A 16,232-nucleotide genomic window follows, 5' to 3' on the forward strand; every position below is an offset into this window, starting at 1 on the left:
AGGCCTGACCAGGGCAGAGCAGAGGGGGAGGATCACCTCCTGTGACCTGCTGTCCGTGCTCCTTTTAACGCACGCCAGGAAAATGTCTTCCCTTTTATACAAAAGAACAACAACAAAAAAAGGTTGAAAGCCTCTGAGGCAGCAGAATGCAATCAAGTATAAAAGCAAACACCAGCAGACAGACCCCAGAAGGAACTGCAGGCTAGCTGGGAGGAAAGGTGTGTGCAGCAGGAAAGCTCTCGGGCTTGTGCCAGCTGCCGCAGCTCCACGCGAGCTGCCTGCTTGCCTCCCCCCTGCTCGCTGCCCTCGTGGCTGGGCGCTGGGGACGCGCCGAGTGCTCTCCAGCAGCAAAAAAAAGGGGATGGGGAAGAAACGGCGAGGCCCCGGCACAACGTCTGCGTGTCCTTCCAGCACCTTCCAGTCTCGCCTCGATTCACCGCGAAGGTGACAATTAACTTTCTGTGCCGTGCTTTGTGTTGGTGTGGGCATGCAGCACAACAAATGGAGCTCGTCCCCCTCAGCATCTGCTCAAGGCGTGCCGCCAGCCTCGGGACGGGGCCAGCCTGGCTTCACAGGGGCTGGCGGGGTGCTGAGGACCACCGCTGGCAGGACTGTAGCTGCAGGGAGACCTTCATGGGGCTCTCGGCCGTCGCCAGACCCCAGAGCAGGAGGACACCGTGGCTGCAGCCGGGGCCCAGCCCCGTGTGCTGCCCAGCTGGTTTAAATCCTCCGCAGACGTGCAGCAGCGGAGCGAAGTGTCCTGTTGGCTCTGCAGAGCCGCCCAGCTGCCTCTCGCGCTGTGATGAGGAAGTTACCAGCGAAGGTCACCAAAAATTAGACCTCGTTGCAGGGAGCCATGCATTACTGAGCTCTTGCAGTGGCAGTGGCTTTATTCAGCTCCCACGGGCACGGTCCCCAGCAGTGTGCTGTTGCGCACGACTGGGACACCAGCAATCCCAGCACCTATTAGCCCCAGTTCACCTTACCTGCTCGCTCTGCGTCTCTCCCAGGCTTTCTTGTTGCACTAAAGCCCCCGTTCATCTGGGACTCAAAACATTTACAGCACCTTTTTAATTCTTTCGTGGCCTGGCATTTTCCACTGAGCTCACTGTTTTTTGATGACGGCAACCTGCGCAGAGCTGCTGCTCTGTTTGCCTGTCTGTGGTTTTTATTTCTCGAAGGGAACTTTCTGCTGGGACGTGACGCTGGGAGGGTGGCGGGGTGCAAGAGGAAGGCTTTGACCTGGCAGCATCTGGAAGGATAATGTTTTCATTACACCGTGGGCAACCGCTTTGGATGCAGAGCTTGCATACGTTTGGTATGTTAGAAATGGGGCTGACTCTGCTACGGGGAAAGAACGCAAGTTTAGAAGAAAAACAGTTTGTTTCTCTTGGTGCGTTGCGCTGGTGTTTATGTAGGCTACCTGAATTTCCTATCTGCAAATACTTCAGGCTGGAGAGCAGGCTATCAAAATCAGGTGTGTAAAGTCCAGGGGAAGTCGCTTGCTCACAGATATCGGCGCTGACACACGCCTCTGTACCCACAGCTGGAGCTGGCAAGGGCTTGCTCGCCCTCAAGGCGGCTGTGCCGCTGGGTTTCGGAGGGGCTCCATGGTTGCTCCTCGGCCACGGGAAGTTTGGCAGGTGGTGTCTTCTCGATCCACTTCAGCATGAGTTTAACGTCTGCTGATTGTGCTGAAAATCACCCCAAAATTTCCTTCTGCGTCTGTCCTTCCTCTGTCGGCAGTGCGGGCGATGCAGCACGGCCATGGTGCAGAGCAGCACATCCCACCGCTCTGAGCTGGGACTCGTCCCGTCTTGGGAACAGCCTCGCCTGCTGCTTACGAAACCTGTTGATGTTGTGCTCCGAAACGCATCCCCCCACACCCGCTGTGCGGTATTTCCACGTGGCCTCCGTGCCCGTCTCCTCGCAGGAATGTTAATGGGGGTGATGCTGCAGGCAGCCACGAGGGAATTGCAGCCTTAGAGTGGGAGTGGGTCCTACCTCCTGCCTCCGGGATCTGTTTCGGTTTCGGTGATGGCATGGGCAGCACCAGGTGACTGGTAGGTCTGCCTGATTCGCCTGGTTTATGTAAGGGTGCCCAGGGTAGTACACCAAATGACGGGGCTTCAGCTTGGTTTTTATTTACTGCGAGCTTGTCCTGGAGCTGAGGAGCAGTTGTGTGGATCAGGAGAAGGAACGATGAGCTTGGAGGATGCTGGAGAGGAGGGGATTTGGTGTTGTGGGTCGGGAGACGCTCTGCAGCCCTCCCTCACCCTAGAGGTTACGTTTCTCTCCCTCTCCCTGCTATAAATGAGCAGCCCTCTTCATCCTGCCTTTCTTCTCCCTCTGTGTACACACATCATTCCTGCCTCTCCCTGTAGCCAAGCTCCTGCTGCAGTAGTTAGCTGAAACAATAGGTCTTTCATTTCCGAATGTCTTCCACCATGCGCAGCCCGTCAGTAGGTTTCCAACGGCAAGGGGAAGTTGTGATTGTTCGAGTTCCCACGCCTGGACAAAGGAAATCGATGGAAGCCCCTGCGAGTCGATTCTCTTTAAAACGAGGCTGCAGAAACCACAAAACCTGGCCAGGAGCAGCCCTTTGGAGGCAGGAGATGAGGCAGAAGCTGGGAGTGCTGGGGAGGGAGGCTGGCTGCCCTGCTGCCGCTGGCTTTTGCCAGGGTGGGAGCTGCCGCACCCCGGCACGGTGCCGGAGCTGTCTGACGGGATCAACACACCTCCCTGCGCTCTGATCTCAGGTCAGAGCTATCTAGGGCATACCTGAACTGCCAGCATCCTTTTAATTAAACACGGATGTGAAGCGAGGGATTGATTTCTTGCTTCTGGACTGCTTCAGCCCTCTTCCCCCACCCTGTGGCTCAGTTTGGTTGCGATGCCAGCTAAACAGCCGCCCTGTTTTGAGGCAGGTTTATCTCCCTGATCCGTGATGCCCAAGTATACCGCCTGTGCTAATATTTGCTCTAGAAAGCATTCAGCTTTGGCTTCTATGCGGTTCAGCTGAGGGCTTTTGCTCTGTCATCGTGCCCTGCTTTCCTTCCTCTGAGCTCCAGTGCTGCTCACTGCAGTTGTAACGTTTTAGGACGTGTCCTGTCCTGGTGGGGCTGGTAGGGTAAAGAAACCAGACACCGTAGGCTTGTTCTCATCTTTCACGTCAAGCCAGCTGATACGCTTCAGCAGAAGTCTGCAAGAGGGTATTTGGGCCACTGCATTTGGGAAACTGTTTCCTTGTCTTGCCTTGCACCGTCCCTTCCCTGGGTTCACATCCCTCTGCCTGCAGCATTTGCAAGAGGTCAGGTCTCTGAACAGGGAAAGGCTGGTGTATCCCGAGTCTACAATCAGCCCTCCTCCATCTTCACCACATCCCCAAAAACGCCCCTGAGATGCTCTCTGGAGGAAGCAGCGGTGAGATGCGCGCAGCTGCATTTCACCAAGCACTTGAAGGTTTGTTCAGACCACACTGGGTGCTGTGGGCAACACACATCTGCTTCCTTCTCCCTCCCACCTCCCTTCTTTGTCTCTCACCCCACGACCAAAGGGTGAGCTCCCTGCTGACCTTCATGCTGCCCTCGCCCCCAGCCCTCGAGGAGCAGCAGCCACCCACCCGGCAGCACTTGCAGGGCTCTTCGCAAGCAGCACGACGAGAAGGACTCGGAGTCTTGGCTCCCAGTTGCATTGTGAAGCCCTGGGTTGAACCGCGAGCCGGCGAGGGCTTCTCCCAGCTTGTGTCTCAGCTAGGACAGCGGGGGATTTGCATTAGTTTGTCTTCCTGCCTGACAGATTTGGGAGCATGGGGATGGGGCTGGAGCTGCTGTGGATGGCACACAGTCCCTCCTTCTTTCCTCCCGTGATGAAGCCTCCCGGTTTAATTAGAGCCAGCGGGGAGAAAACCTCAATCTTATTATTCCTTCCCAGCAGGGCACCAGTAGCATTTCTTGGATGTCAAAAGGAGGATTAAATTAGTCTGCAAGCAAGGTTTCCTCCTTCACATCTCTAGGTTTTCTGGGAGGGTGTTAAGCCTCCAAAATCACTGTGGTGATCAGTGCATTTGACATGGCATGCAGTCCCTGATTACAGCAGAGCTCCCTGTCAGAGGCATTGTTTGCAGCTTTCTGGGCTGCAAATCTGTGGGTGGGTGGGTGGAGAGAAGTCGGAATGGAATTGCTCGGGATAATTGTACCCTTCCCAGGTGTATTAGAGGGGGTTTCCGGAGGTGCAGCCTTTGGGAAAATGATCTGTACTTCTCTCGGATGTGCAGAAGCCCCTTTGTGGCCGTGTAGGCTGCGTGACGAGCAGGATTTTGGCACGGAGGTGCTGGAGCGGACGATCGCAGCTGGAAGCGCCTTTGCTCTGGTGTGCTTGCCCTCGCCGGGCCTGGCAGGCAGAGCGACCACTTCATGTTTTTTCCCTGCTCTAGAGAGGAACGTGTGCCTCCCCAGCTCCGAGCTGGCTTGCAGAAGCGCGTGCTGGCACCGCAAGCACGGAGCAAGTGTCCAAAAAAAGCAAGAATCCGAGTTCTGGTTGTTTGCCCATCTGCAAGCGGCTCTGTGGTGACAATTCCCCTTCGGGCCTCTCGTGCGCTGGCTGGGTACGGTGCTGGGCCTGTACTCTGATCCTGGCGCACAGATCCATGCAGGGGGCTCCTGCTTTCCTTGCACTTTTGTCCTCCTTTTATTTCCCCCCCTTTCAGTGTCCAGGCTGGGAGGGCTGTGCTGCACCCAGGAGCGTGCGTGCACCTCCACGGGGCTGGGCGCACGGGGACGTGCGGAGATCAATCTGGGGATTAACGCCCAAGAATGAAACCTGGAGCTGAGCCGGGCGAACCGGGAGAGCAGCAACCCTTTTCTTCCCCCACCAGTATCAAAATGTTGAGGGTGAACTGCAGCAACCCCTCTTTGTGGGGTCCTCTGCTGAACCCACAGAGGGGAAGGGCACAGTGAGGCCCGAGAGGCCGCGGCCTTGTTTGTGGGGCCTGGCGGAGCCTTGCTCTGAAGGGCGTTTCGGCCTTGCCATGATTTATGCCGCTGTTGCTCGGTGCCGAGCAGTCATTCAGAAGAGCTCTTTGCTCTCTCCTCTGTCATGTCTGCGCAGCCTCGAAGCTTTGGGTGTTTGCAGATGTCCTGCCAGGAGATGTGAGGAGCTGGTCAGCCAGAGCTGTGCTCAGCGCCGTGGTGTTTGGGCCCGGTGTCAGAGCCAAGGGTCTTTGAACACGGCTCTGTTTTTCTTTTTTTCCACCCTATTTTGGGGTCTGGAAGTGGGATTTTATTGAATCCCTGAAGATCTTGTCCTTCGTAACAGCAATCATTTGGTTTTGGGGGCTAAAAGCACTGCATGGCAGGCCCGGTATCCCCAAGTGCTTTTCAACATGGATGCTTACCTAAAGGTTTTTTTCTCCTCTTCCTCAAAAAACTAAGGAACCATTCTGAATTGCTGTGGGAGCAAGAGGGTGCTGGAGGAAGAAAGACTTGATAAAAATCAAGTATTTGATGTGAAAGTAAACAAACCTGGATTGTTCAACCAGAACTGGAGTTTTAACTACAAACACAAGAAATCCTGGCAATGCCCTGTGGCAGGCATCAAGTGCTTGGCAATCAGCAGCTGTTTAGACCACTTTTGATGTCTGTGTAGGTAATTTGGTGTCCATGGACCAGTTTGGGGCAAGATAACACTTGTGGGTGTGTTGCAGGCTGGTTTGGCTCCTCCATTCAGCCCCAGGTGCTGCCACTGGCCGTGCCACTTGGGAATGGGGCCGGGCAGCAAAAGTTCCTCTCTGTTTGGGCTGCACAGAAGAACGTTTTTTTTTGAGTGGATTTAATAAGGTACATTCAGCAAGTGTCTTTCAGCTCAGGCAGTTGAATGGTGAGGTTTAAGGAAAAGAAATATTTTCTTAAACTAAGCGATATTTTGAAGAAAGACGGTAAGCCCTTCATACAGACTGACAGTCCATAATGGCAGGGCTGCTTTGGGCCGACATCTCTTGTTTACTTGTTTTAGAACAGGCATCAGAGACACCTTGATAAATGTATTTGAAATTGTTGCTGTAGCTTCTGTAGATCTCTTTATCCTCCACTTAAATAAAATAAAATAAAATAAAATTGAAGTACAGTGCCCTAGACCCTAAGCTCTCCCCATCTGGATTGCAAGGAGTTGTGGTTTAGGGCTTTGAAAGGTCTCTGCTCTTTCTAGACTTAGGTCTTATACCGGCTGCTGCGAGCAGAGTATGTTAATTCCCTGTTTACTTGCATTTTGCCTTGTGTGAAATTGAAGCCTGTCTCAAAATGGAGCTGAGAGACAATGCTGTTGCTCGCTTTTTCCAGCAAGCGTTGGAGTTGGAGCCATGTGTTGTGATTTAAGGAGCTTCATTGCTTCTGCTGGGTGAGGAATATCCTGCCTGTGTCTGAGGGCTGAGCCATGCTTTGGGAGGGTAGGAGATGTTTAATTTTTTAGTGGGGCTGTGTTAGCAAAGAGCCAAGTGCTATTACTGTGCTTTAGGCTCTTCCTGCCACCTCCTTTCTCTTGCAGATGCTGTCTGGACCACCCCTGTTCCCTTTCTGTCCCCAGGACTGGCTGCATGAGGTACAAGCAGCTTTAAGTGGACAGCCACTACCATGCCTGATTCTCCCTGCTGTGTTCTCTTTCTGCAGCTGGTCAGCGAGAAAGTTGGAGGGGCTGAAGGGACCAAACTTGACGATGACTTCAAGGAAATGGAAAAGGTGAGTGGGGAACAGGAGAAACCTCTAAAATCACACATATAACCCCTCTGTGCCCTTGCCAAAGCCCCAAGGTGATCTTCACTGCTGCTGGATTATCTTGTTTTGCTGCAGAAAGTGGACCTGACCAGCAAGGCAGTTACAGAAGTACTGACCAGAACAATAGAGTACCTCCAGCCAAACCCAGGTGAGTCCTCTCCTGTCCTCTTCCCTCTGTCCCCCATGCTGCTCAGGGAACCACGGAAAGAGGCAGAGGGAGCAGAGAGAGATCACAGAGAACCTTTTTGACCCTAAGGTGTTGGTCACCAGCCCGTTTTTGAGATCAGGCATGCTGCCTCCCTTTACCAGAGGTATGCTGGATTGTCCTGTCATATCCTGTGACCTCGCTAGCTGGCTGGGTTAATGAGATCTTACTGTAGCTAACGGGTGCTTTGTGGCTCAGGTTAAGGTCAGGGTACCCCTCTTGCCCTGTGGTGTGTTTCTGGACTGTAAGACACTGCTGTTGCTGTCAAACAGTGAACAGAACAGACACATCTTTAGCCTTGGACCTAGAAAAGCCCTGGAGGGAACACGTTTTTGCTGGCGTGTCCAGAAAAAGTGGAGCATCTGGTCTGGGAAAGGGTGGCTGGCTTTGTAGCCATCACCTCTGGAGCCTGCTGTCCTGCATGTTTCCAGCCAGCTCATTCCGAGTATGCTCCAGAGACTATGGGAGAGCTGGGGAAACTCCTTTGGCTATCACTGGTTAGCAGTAGGGAACTATTTTTGCTTGCTGTCTTGGAAAAGAAACTTCTCTTTTCATAGCAAGTGATATTTCTGGTAGATGAAGACAATAGGGCTTCTTGGCTTTAGGAGTAGCTTAAAAAAAAAAAAGTTGGCGGTGGCCAGCAGCTGCTGGCAAGCCCAAGTAATTGCAAACACGGCTGTGGCTGTTTCTCTGCCAGCTTCCAGAGCCAAGCTAACCATGCTGAACACGATGTCGAAGATCCGCGGGCAGGTGAAGAACCCCGGCTACCCGCAGTCGGAAGGGCTGCTGGGGGAGAGCATGATCCGATACGGCAAGGAGCTGGGCGAGGACTCCAACTTCGGTGAGTGTCCCATGGGGCTGCTGCCTCTGGCAGCCTGTAGATGAGATGGGGAAGTCTGGTGCCAAATTTCCAAGCTGTTCCTCTGCAATTCCTGAAGGGCTCTGTGACCCTGTGCATCGCTTAACAGCAAGTGCCTCGAGTCCAGACCGGCAGCGAGCGCCAGATCTATAGCAGATTTAGAGCAAATGGATGGCAGTGGCTGCACCTCATTCCTTAAGCCAAAACCAGGGGCAGAATCCACAGCCCGTGGCTGGTGTCCATACCGTTAGCAGCCTCCCAGTGTGCTGGCCCATAGTGAGGCCCTTAGAAGAGGCTTGAAAGCTTTCACCCAGGCAGGGAAGCGGTGATCCCAATGTACTGGATCGCAATCCATGGCATTACGTCTAAAACCACCTCTTAGTACTTCTTTATTAAACACCGGGGTAAGTTTACATGTGGGAAAAACTCCCTCCGTGCTTCTAAACAGAGCAGTGGTGACGTGGAAAGCAGATTGAGCGAGATTAGGAGTTTTACTATGCAACAGAGCTCTGCTATGGGGAAGCTGTAGCCAAGAAATCTCTTCGTGGGGTAATTTCTCATAACCATGAAACAAACCATGTGTGACTTGCAGGGAGGAGGGGGGTGAAGCCTTTCGAAGACATCAGCTGTAATTCACTGAAACGTCAGCCTGCACATGTGGCAGACCCAGTACAGCGCACAGCTGTCTGATCGCTTCCAGTGCAGGGAGGAGCCGCCTTGCCTCGGGAAAATTAGAAAGCTCTGGCCACTCTGTGGAAATGGTGAAGAAGTCTCGAGGGTGTCCCGGGTCAGCTCAGAGCCCTGCACCTCTCTTGGCTTGCAGGAACCAGCATTGTTGCAGAGCAAGGGGGAAGGAAGTTTTTAGAAGAGCACACCGAACCTGACTTCCTTTAATAGCCTCTCTTTACAGAAACACTTAACTTGATAAATTTATGTTTTGACAGGTTATCTAGAGTTATCACAGTTGAAACAACTCTTTTTGCAAATACTCTGTGGTGTATTTTTTCCAGCTGGACAGCAGACCCGTGGTTTCACTTCACCCTCTATTTCGTTAGCATATTCTCCTGTGCTAATGTAGTGCTGAAATGGTCGGTTTGCCAAAGCTGCACAGGAATAATTTAATCTATAAATGGTTTCCACTGGAATAAAAAGCCAAGACTAAAAACGCTTTGCTGCGAGGCTGTGTCTGGCTTAGCTGTCATAGTGGCAGGAGCTTGAGAAAAGCATGAAGCTAAATGGGTTTCAATAAGCAATTCTGGGCCCTCTAATTCCGAGGGGAGAGAAGGAACGATTGGCCCGGCCAAGGCTAGTGTCTAAAGTGAATAAAAGGCTGCAGGTTTGCTGCCAACATCTGGGGAAACTTGAAAAGTTGGTCAGAGTGCTCTGGGCTTAAAACCACCAGAACAAAGGGACGGCCAGACAACCAGACCAAACGTGCTCTCCCCCAGGCTCCTGCTGCCAGCAGTGGCCAGGGAGCAGAGCAAGGTTAAAGCGCTGCTTGGCAAATGAGTAGGCCCGTGATTCCCTGAGCTAACAAAGCTGCTTTAAAAATATTTTTTACCTTTCCCTTTCTCTGTGTAGCTGGTAGAGATTGCTCCTGTTTTGCAGAGGAAAGAAGTGAGCCATGTTGGTAGAGTGTCGGCTGTGGAGTCGGCACCACCGTGCAATTGCCTGCGCTCACACCAGGCAGCTCCCTGTGCCCGGCTCGGATGGATGCTCCAGATAGAAATGTGGGGGCGTTTGACATGTGACGGAGCTCGCACATGCTGGGTGTCTTGGCAGAATGGCTCTGCATGCAGCTGCCAGAGACTTGGGCTCTATTTAACTGCCTGGCCTGTTCTCCCTCTCCCTTCCTCTTCCCTTCTTTTCCTCGCTCAAAGGCGATGCGCTTCTCGATGCCGGTGAATCTATGAAGCGACTGGCTGAAGTGAAGGACTCGCTGGACATTGAAGTCAAACAAAATTTTATTGACCCCCTCCAGAACCTGTGTGACAAAGACCTGAAAGAGATCCAGGTAAACGCCACGAAGTTTTCTCTCCTCTTCATCTCTTCAGATCCTGGCCCCTTCTTGCTGGTAGTGCACGTCACCACTTGCTCCATCACAGTGGGAAACAGGTGGATTTACACAGATGCCAGTCCTGTTCCCCTGCACTTTGCACACTCTCTCTCTCCACATTCACTGCTATTTCCTCCCCTGCTCAGTGCACTCAGCGCCACTGCTATTGCTCCCCAGCAGCTCCTAAAGCTTGGATGTAGGTTTGAATGTTCCTTCATTTACTGTGCTTTATGGAGGATGCTTTGGGAGGATGTCCCACGCGTTCTGGGCTTCTTGCATTTGGTTCTTTGTGCTGTGAGGCCCTAGTTGTGTTATATTCAGGGCTGGCTGGCATTGAACTGCAGCATTTACAGCTGTTGGCTCTGTTCTGTTAACATCCTGGATCCTACGGTGTAATTTTCAAGCCATGAGTAAGCTTCCCTCTAGGCCTCTGAGGATGCATTTCAAGAAGGCCCTTTGGTGTCTCACTAGGGAGACATGGAGCTCCCTTGTGCTACCACGGAGACAAGTCTGTGCAAACCATGGCCAGGCTTTGAAATAGGATCCACCCAGACCTTTAATTCACAAGGCAGCTCTCCTGAGTGAATTTTTGCTTACAGTGGTGTCTCAGATAAAATAACTGCCAACTGCTCGTTCGGTACTTATCTGCTGGGCGCTCCAGTTCTGCAGGCTGCCACAGAGCTAATTTAAACAGTTCTGGCCCTAAGCAGTCACTGGGTGCAGTGCCCAGAACCTGCCTCCCAGTTCCTGATCTCCAGAGATCTCTGTCACTCACGGGGACCTGAAAGTAATGGGCCAACTCTTCATCTCCCTGAACACCTTGCATGAAGAACAGATCTGGGCCACTCACTGCAGTGCTTTCCTCCAGCTCTCAGCTAGGAGTTGAAATCGTATTTTTGTACCGATTTGCTGAGGGCTGTTTCTTAGTAAAAAGTACCCACACCCACAGCAGTAATCCTTTGCCAAACCGAGTTCAAACGATCTGCTCCTCCCTGTCATCTCAGCAGCCCTGACCTGCAGCTCTCCATCGCGTGCCGGAGCCTCGCAGGAGTCTGAGCATAGGAAGGAGCCATGGAAGTGTGTGCTCTGAGATCAGGTTTCTAAAATGAAAGAGCTGGGCCTGTAACTAGAGCTGCCCGTCCCAGCAGGAAGACTTGGTGGCTCCCAGTCTCTGGATCTTCCTTCTCTTTACTGTTCATAACCATCCCTTCCCCAGCACCATCTCAAGAAGCTGGAAGGCAGGCGCTTGGACTTTGACTACAAGAAGAAACGACAGGGAAAAATCCCTGATGAGGAACTCCGACAGGCCATGGAGAAATTTGAGGAGTCCAAGGAAGTGGCCGAGACCAGTATGCACAACCTCCTAGAAACCGACGTGAGTGCACGGAGAGGGTGTGGGCTCCTCGCTGCCCCCAGGGCTGAGCGCTGAGGGGTGGGTTGCATGTTTCCAAAGGCACGAGGGTGGGACGTCTCGAGGAACAGAAGAGTTAAAGACGTTGCCTTGCACTCTCCTTTTTGCACGTGGGGGTTTGCCCCCTGATAACCCAGCCCTGGGTGTCCAGCACGTGGCGTGGCAGGCCCCTTACCCTTCCTCCAGCCCCCCTCTTCCTTTCCCAGCTCTTGGCTGGAGGAGAGGCTGTGGCGTGTACCAAAGGGGTCTCTCTTCTCAGCATTCATGTGTGCCAGCAGGGATAAGTGACACAGCTCACTCAGGAAGGATTTGACCACCTAGGGAAGCCCAGAGGGCACTAGGCAGTGACCTCTGTTCTGCTGAGTTCTGCAACCTGACCTCTGTTATTGGAAACCCCAAACCTCGTCCTCATCTCCTCGGGGAGGGGGCCCCTTGTGCACATTTCCTCTCAGTCCCCATGTGCAGCGAGGGGGAGCCATTCACCCCGCCTTGGTGTGGTTCTCGCAGATCGAGCAGGTGAGCCAGCTCTCAGCCCTGGTGGATGCCCAGCTGGACTACCACAGGCAGGCAGTGCAGATCCTGGACGAGCTTGCAGAAAAACTCAAACGCAGGTGAGTCCTGGGGGCCGAAGGCACTCTGTTTCCACAGCCATAAGCTGTCCCTGTGACACTTGTCTGTAAATACCCGACTTCCCCTCTAAATCCATCCCCGGGATCTTAAAGCCACTCCTTGAAATCGCTTTGGCTTCGATCCAGACCTCCTTCGGATCAATCCTAAAATACAAAACAACACGTCCATGCTTGCTCCATGGGCAACTGGTCTCTGCTGGTTTGAGCCGTGCCTGAATTGGGGTGTGCTGCTCCCTGGGAGGTTGGCGTTGAATTTGGCAGGGAAAAGGGGGAAATGCAGGGTGAAATCCCCTTCGTGCCCGCACCCACAGCTCCTTGCACTGCGGGTGTTGAGTGTGGGGGTGTCCCCCCTTTTGGCCAGACCCAGGATCAAGTAACCATGCTGCTGGAGGAGCTGGATCGAATGGCACGGCCTGGACGTGCCTGTCACCCCGTGTCACCTGGAACTTCCCGGCTCAGTGTCCTTGTGCCATTAGCTTCAGCTGTGCTTAAGGAGCCGGAGCAGCTGCTTAGCGTGGCTGCTGTGGCTTGCGCAGCCTCACCTGAGGAAGCATTTCCCAAAACCCTGCCCGAGGGAGGAGAGCTGCCTTCATGGCACCCAGGGCTGACGCAGGGCGGGCCGCAAGGAGCCAGGGCAGCGCCTCCGCTTCCCGGGGTGATGTAGCGATGCTGCTCTGCTTCTGTCAGAAGAAGCTGCTGAATGGAGGCTGTGTCTGCTTTGAATCGAGAAGAGCTGGGAGCAGCCTCCCGTTCAGGAGCTTTCAAACTGCAGCACGAGTGTCCTCTGCTGGCCTGCAAGCCGCGGGTGCCTGAGACGCCGCCACAGCGAGGCCTGGGGCTTGCTGCCCTCTCTAAGGGCAAAGTCCCAAATCCTGGGCTAGATCCTGCTCCAGAAGGCCCCGGCACAGAGGGAAGCACAGATTCTTGTCTACAAATGAGCCTGCTCCCCTGCACAGCCACGTCACTCGGTTCCCTGCCGGTAATCCCTGTGGCACGTAACGCAGCGTGCAGAGTGGAGGCAGCTGAGGCTCGTCTCTGGGGGCAGGTGGTGGGTGCCTTGCCCAGCAGGAGGTACCGGGGACACGACTTGATCTCGTCGTGCTCATTTTCACTTCAGTTTATCCACATTTCTTCTTCCAGAATGAGGGAGGCCTCCTCGCGTCCCCGGCGGGAATACAAGCCCAAGCCCAGGGAGACGTATGACTTTGGAGAGACTGACCAATCTAACGGGGGCTTCTCTTGCAATCCTCCCCCTAAAGTCTCAGGTAAAGTTGTCCCCTGTATGTGCACACAGCAGCTCCTGGGGATGGAGGGGAGCTACCCTGCCTGGAAATGACGTCTGTGGTGTGCTGGATGTGCCTGTGTGGGCTGGTGGCTCTGAGAATGTCAGAAATCCCTCTAGACCTGGGCTGTTTTCTCTTGGGGCCCAGCAGCCTTCGTTATACTGGCTTTGGGGAAGGCCCAGCAGGGCCTCTGGCCTGGGTTCGCTGGCTGATGGTGCCCAGCCAGAGCCAACAACAGCAGACAGGAAAAATTAAACGTCTTCCGCTTCCCTCCCTGTCTTCCATCACGCTGCATTTGTCCCTCCCCGGTCCTGGTGAGGCAAGCGGGTTCTAACAGCATGCAGGATGCCCCCGTTTCTCCTAACAGAACCTCCCTTTGGGCCCTGCCTTCCCCTTCCTCCAGTTCACGTTGTTTTAAGCATGTCTCTTTTTGTTTGGAAGCAGCTTCCTCCTCTTTCCGATCCGACAAGCCGTCCCGGGCCTCCGTCAGGAGTATCCGTGAGTTTCCTCCCTCTGCACTGCACTGCATGATGTGTGACCACCTCTCCCCATCCCTCCTCGCTCCTCCTTCCTTGGCGCTGCTGCTTGGAGTCGCTCGTACCTCTGTGCTGAGTTAAACCTCGCCTCTACCGAGGCCCACATTAACCCAGCCGCGCTGCCTTGATATTTGCCACCCCCCAAAGCTTGGGCCTTTGCTCACCCGGAGGAGTTGTAGCAGCGATCACCAAGGCAGGCAGGCCCTGCTTGAGACCCCAAAGATCAGCAGCTCTTCCAGGAGGCATCACACGTCTTGTTCCTGTGACCCGGCCTCGATCTGTGCCGCTCCTGCTCCTTGTACCCGCTGCCCCCTTCCTGAGGCTGAGCGGGCAGTGCTCGGGTACACGGCGTGGCTTTTGCGGCGTGTGAGGTCCCAGGCAGGACCTCAGGTGGGTTTTGGGGTGAGGCAAGGCCCCAGGCAGGCTCCGCAGGTCACCGTTCCCCCTGAGGGGGCTCAGGGGCTTTCGCTGGGGTACGGCGGCCAGGCTGGATGAGGGGCTCAGAGGCATCAGAGCGGGGAAAGCGAGGGGCTCGCGGTGGTGCAGGACGTCTCGAGGAGCCTGGGGAGCGCTGTGGTTGTGGGGCCAGCCTGGTGTTCTGGGAAGTTACCTCAGAAGTGAACCTGCTTGGCTGCTGCTTTTGGTGTTTTCTGAGGTCTCCGATGCCGGATCCTTCCTTGCTGTGGGCGTTCAGCAGAGCAGATGTGCTGGCCTTCTTCAGTCCTGTTCCCCCTGCCCTGGTTGGAAGGGCTCCAGCACGGAGCCGTGCCTGGCTCTGGAGCAACAGGGAAGGGAACTGGGGCCCTGGAGACCACGGTGGTCTGCATTAGCTCAGTCTGTTCCCCGTAGGATCCCTACAAATGCAAACTTTAGTGCCTGCCCACCCCAAAACGTTCACTTTGGTGCATAAACAGAGCAGGCAGCAGCTTTCCCTGCTGCGACACGTCCCTAATCCCAATCCCAGGTGCAGTCAGGCCTGTTCCTGGAACCACGGAGCTGAGATGTGTGAAAGAGACTTTGGTTCTCTGCCCTCACCCGGCCACGGACATGCCTGGGGCCTCACCAGCGTCCCCGTGCTGCTGAGTTCAAAGCCCCGTGGCAGGGCAGAGCCAGCTCCTGGGGGGGCTTCTCCCTCCCCCTGCCCCCAGCCTCGGGGGGACCCTCAGAAAGCCAAGAGCTGGCTGGGACCCCCGAGCCCGTCCTCCTTCACCACGTGCTGATGTCTGAGCCCCACAGGCTGATGACACCGGACCCTGAAGCTTCTCTGACCCCTGGAGGAAGGACGGGGCTCCTGCCCGCACCCCAGTGGCAGGGTGGGGGCCTGATTTAGGTTGGGCTCCGCTTCCCTCCCGTTGGAGTGGGGGAACTCGGAGCTAAAACCCATCAAGGAGTCTGCACCGAGCGGTACCATCCTGGGGGCAGAGCTAGGGGACAGCTTCCCCCAGGCAGGGCAGAGCCCCGGCACTCGTTTCCAAAACCAGGGCTGTGCCGGTCCTGGCTCCAGCAGAGCCGGGGGTCCCACGCGGTGCCGGGGGGGGGGGGGCTGAGTACGGGGGCTGGCCGCCGCTGACCCCTGCCCACGCGCTCTCCCCGCAGCTCACCTGGACCAGCCGTGCTGCAAGGCGCTCTACGACTTCGAACCCGAGAACGACGGCGAGCTGGGCTTCAAGGAGGGCGACATCATCACCCTCACCAACCAGATCGACGAGAACTGGTACGAGGGCATGATCAACGGCCAGTCGGGCTTCTTCCCGCTCAACTACGTGGAAGTGCTGGTTCCGCTACCTCAGTGAAACGGCATCTCTCCCCCACCCCGGCCCCGCGCCGCGCTCGCGCCCTCTCCGCGGCGGCGCGGGGCCGAGCCTGCATTCCACGTCTGTCCCGACACCAGCCCCTCTCCGGCGGGGCGGGGGGAGAAGACGCGGCCGTTAGCTCTTCGTCGTTAGCTCTTCGTCGTCTCGCGGCGAGTTTGCCACCAGGGAACAAGCCAGAAGGGTCGGATGGCCCCCACCCCGGAGAATTTGGTTGGTGTTTTTGGTTTTTTTTTTTTAGTTTGTTTGTTTTTTTGGTCCTTCTGGTGCTTGAACTTAGGTACTTTATGAGCCCCGCCAGGTTCCTCGCGGTCTGTACATTTAAGCTGGCCTCTCCTTGTCCAGTTTCTGTCTTTGCTTTGGTCAAGTGTCCGTACAAACCGGGGCAGCCGTGCCGGAGAGCTGGGGCACGCGTCCTTCATGTCCTTCAGCGCAGGGAGACGGGGCCGGGCAAGCGGTGGTGGGGGCAAAGCAGGGCTGAGCCTCGAGAAGGGGCAAGAGCTTTGCCCCCTTCCTGCCCCGGCGCGGGCAGCTGCTGCCGAACACTACCCCTCTCCCCGCGGACACACGGCCACCCTCGCAGCTCCGCGCCCTCCTCTGCACCGCTGCGGGAGCTCAGCGGAGGCAGCGCAGGGCAGAGCAACACTACAACACAGGCCCAACACTAAACCAGCC

The 16,232-nt window shown here is 55.3% G+C and overlaps 1 protein-coding gene across 2 annotated transcripts in view; it reads left to right on the forward strand.

Annotated features, from left to right (window-relative positions):
- Positions 1-16,232, forward strand: part of SH3GL1 (SH3 domain containing GRB2 like 1, endophilin A2) — a 34,263-nt gene extending 18,031 nt beyond the window's left edge. Inside the window, exons 2-11 of one of the 2 annotated variants that reach the window (XM_035348189.1) lie at positions 6,663-6,731; positions 6,843-6,915; positions 7,670-7,813; positions 9,712-9,845; positions 11,104-11,262; positions 11,806-11,909; positions 13,068-13,192; positions 13,655-13,708; positions 15,343-15,672; positions 15,711-16,231. In XM_035348189.1, coding sequence (XP_035204080.1) covers positions 6,663-6,731; positions 6,843-6,915; positions 7,670-7,813; positions 9,712-9,845; positions 11,104-11,262; positions 11,806-11,909; positions 13,068-13,192; positions 13,655-13,708; positions 15,343-15,539 — 1,059 coding nt within the window. In that variant the 3' untranslated portion in view covers positions 15,540-15,672; positions 15,711-16,231. Of the gene's footprint in view, positions 1-6,662; positions 6,732-6,842; positions 6,916-7,669; positions 7,814-9,711; positions 9,846-11,103; positions 11,263-11,805; positions 11,910-13,067; positions 13,193-13,654; positions 13,709-15,342; positions 15,673-15,710 lie in introns of both variants that reach the window. The other variant, XM_035348190.1, reaches the window with a different exon arrangement.

This window comes from Oxyura jamaicensis, chromosome 28, assembly GCF_011077185.1.
Source record: "Oxyura jamaicensis isolate SHBP4307 breed ruddy duck chromosome 28, BPBGC_Ojam_1.0, whole genome shotgun sequence".
Taxonomy (NCBI): Eukaryota; Metazoa; Chordata; class Aves; order Anseriformes; family Anatidae; genus Oxyura; species Oxyura jamaicensis.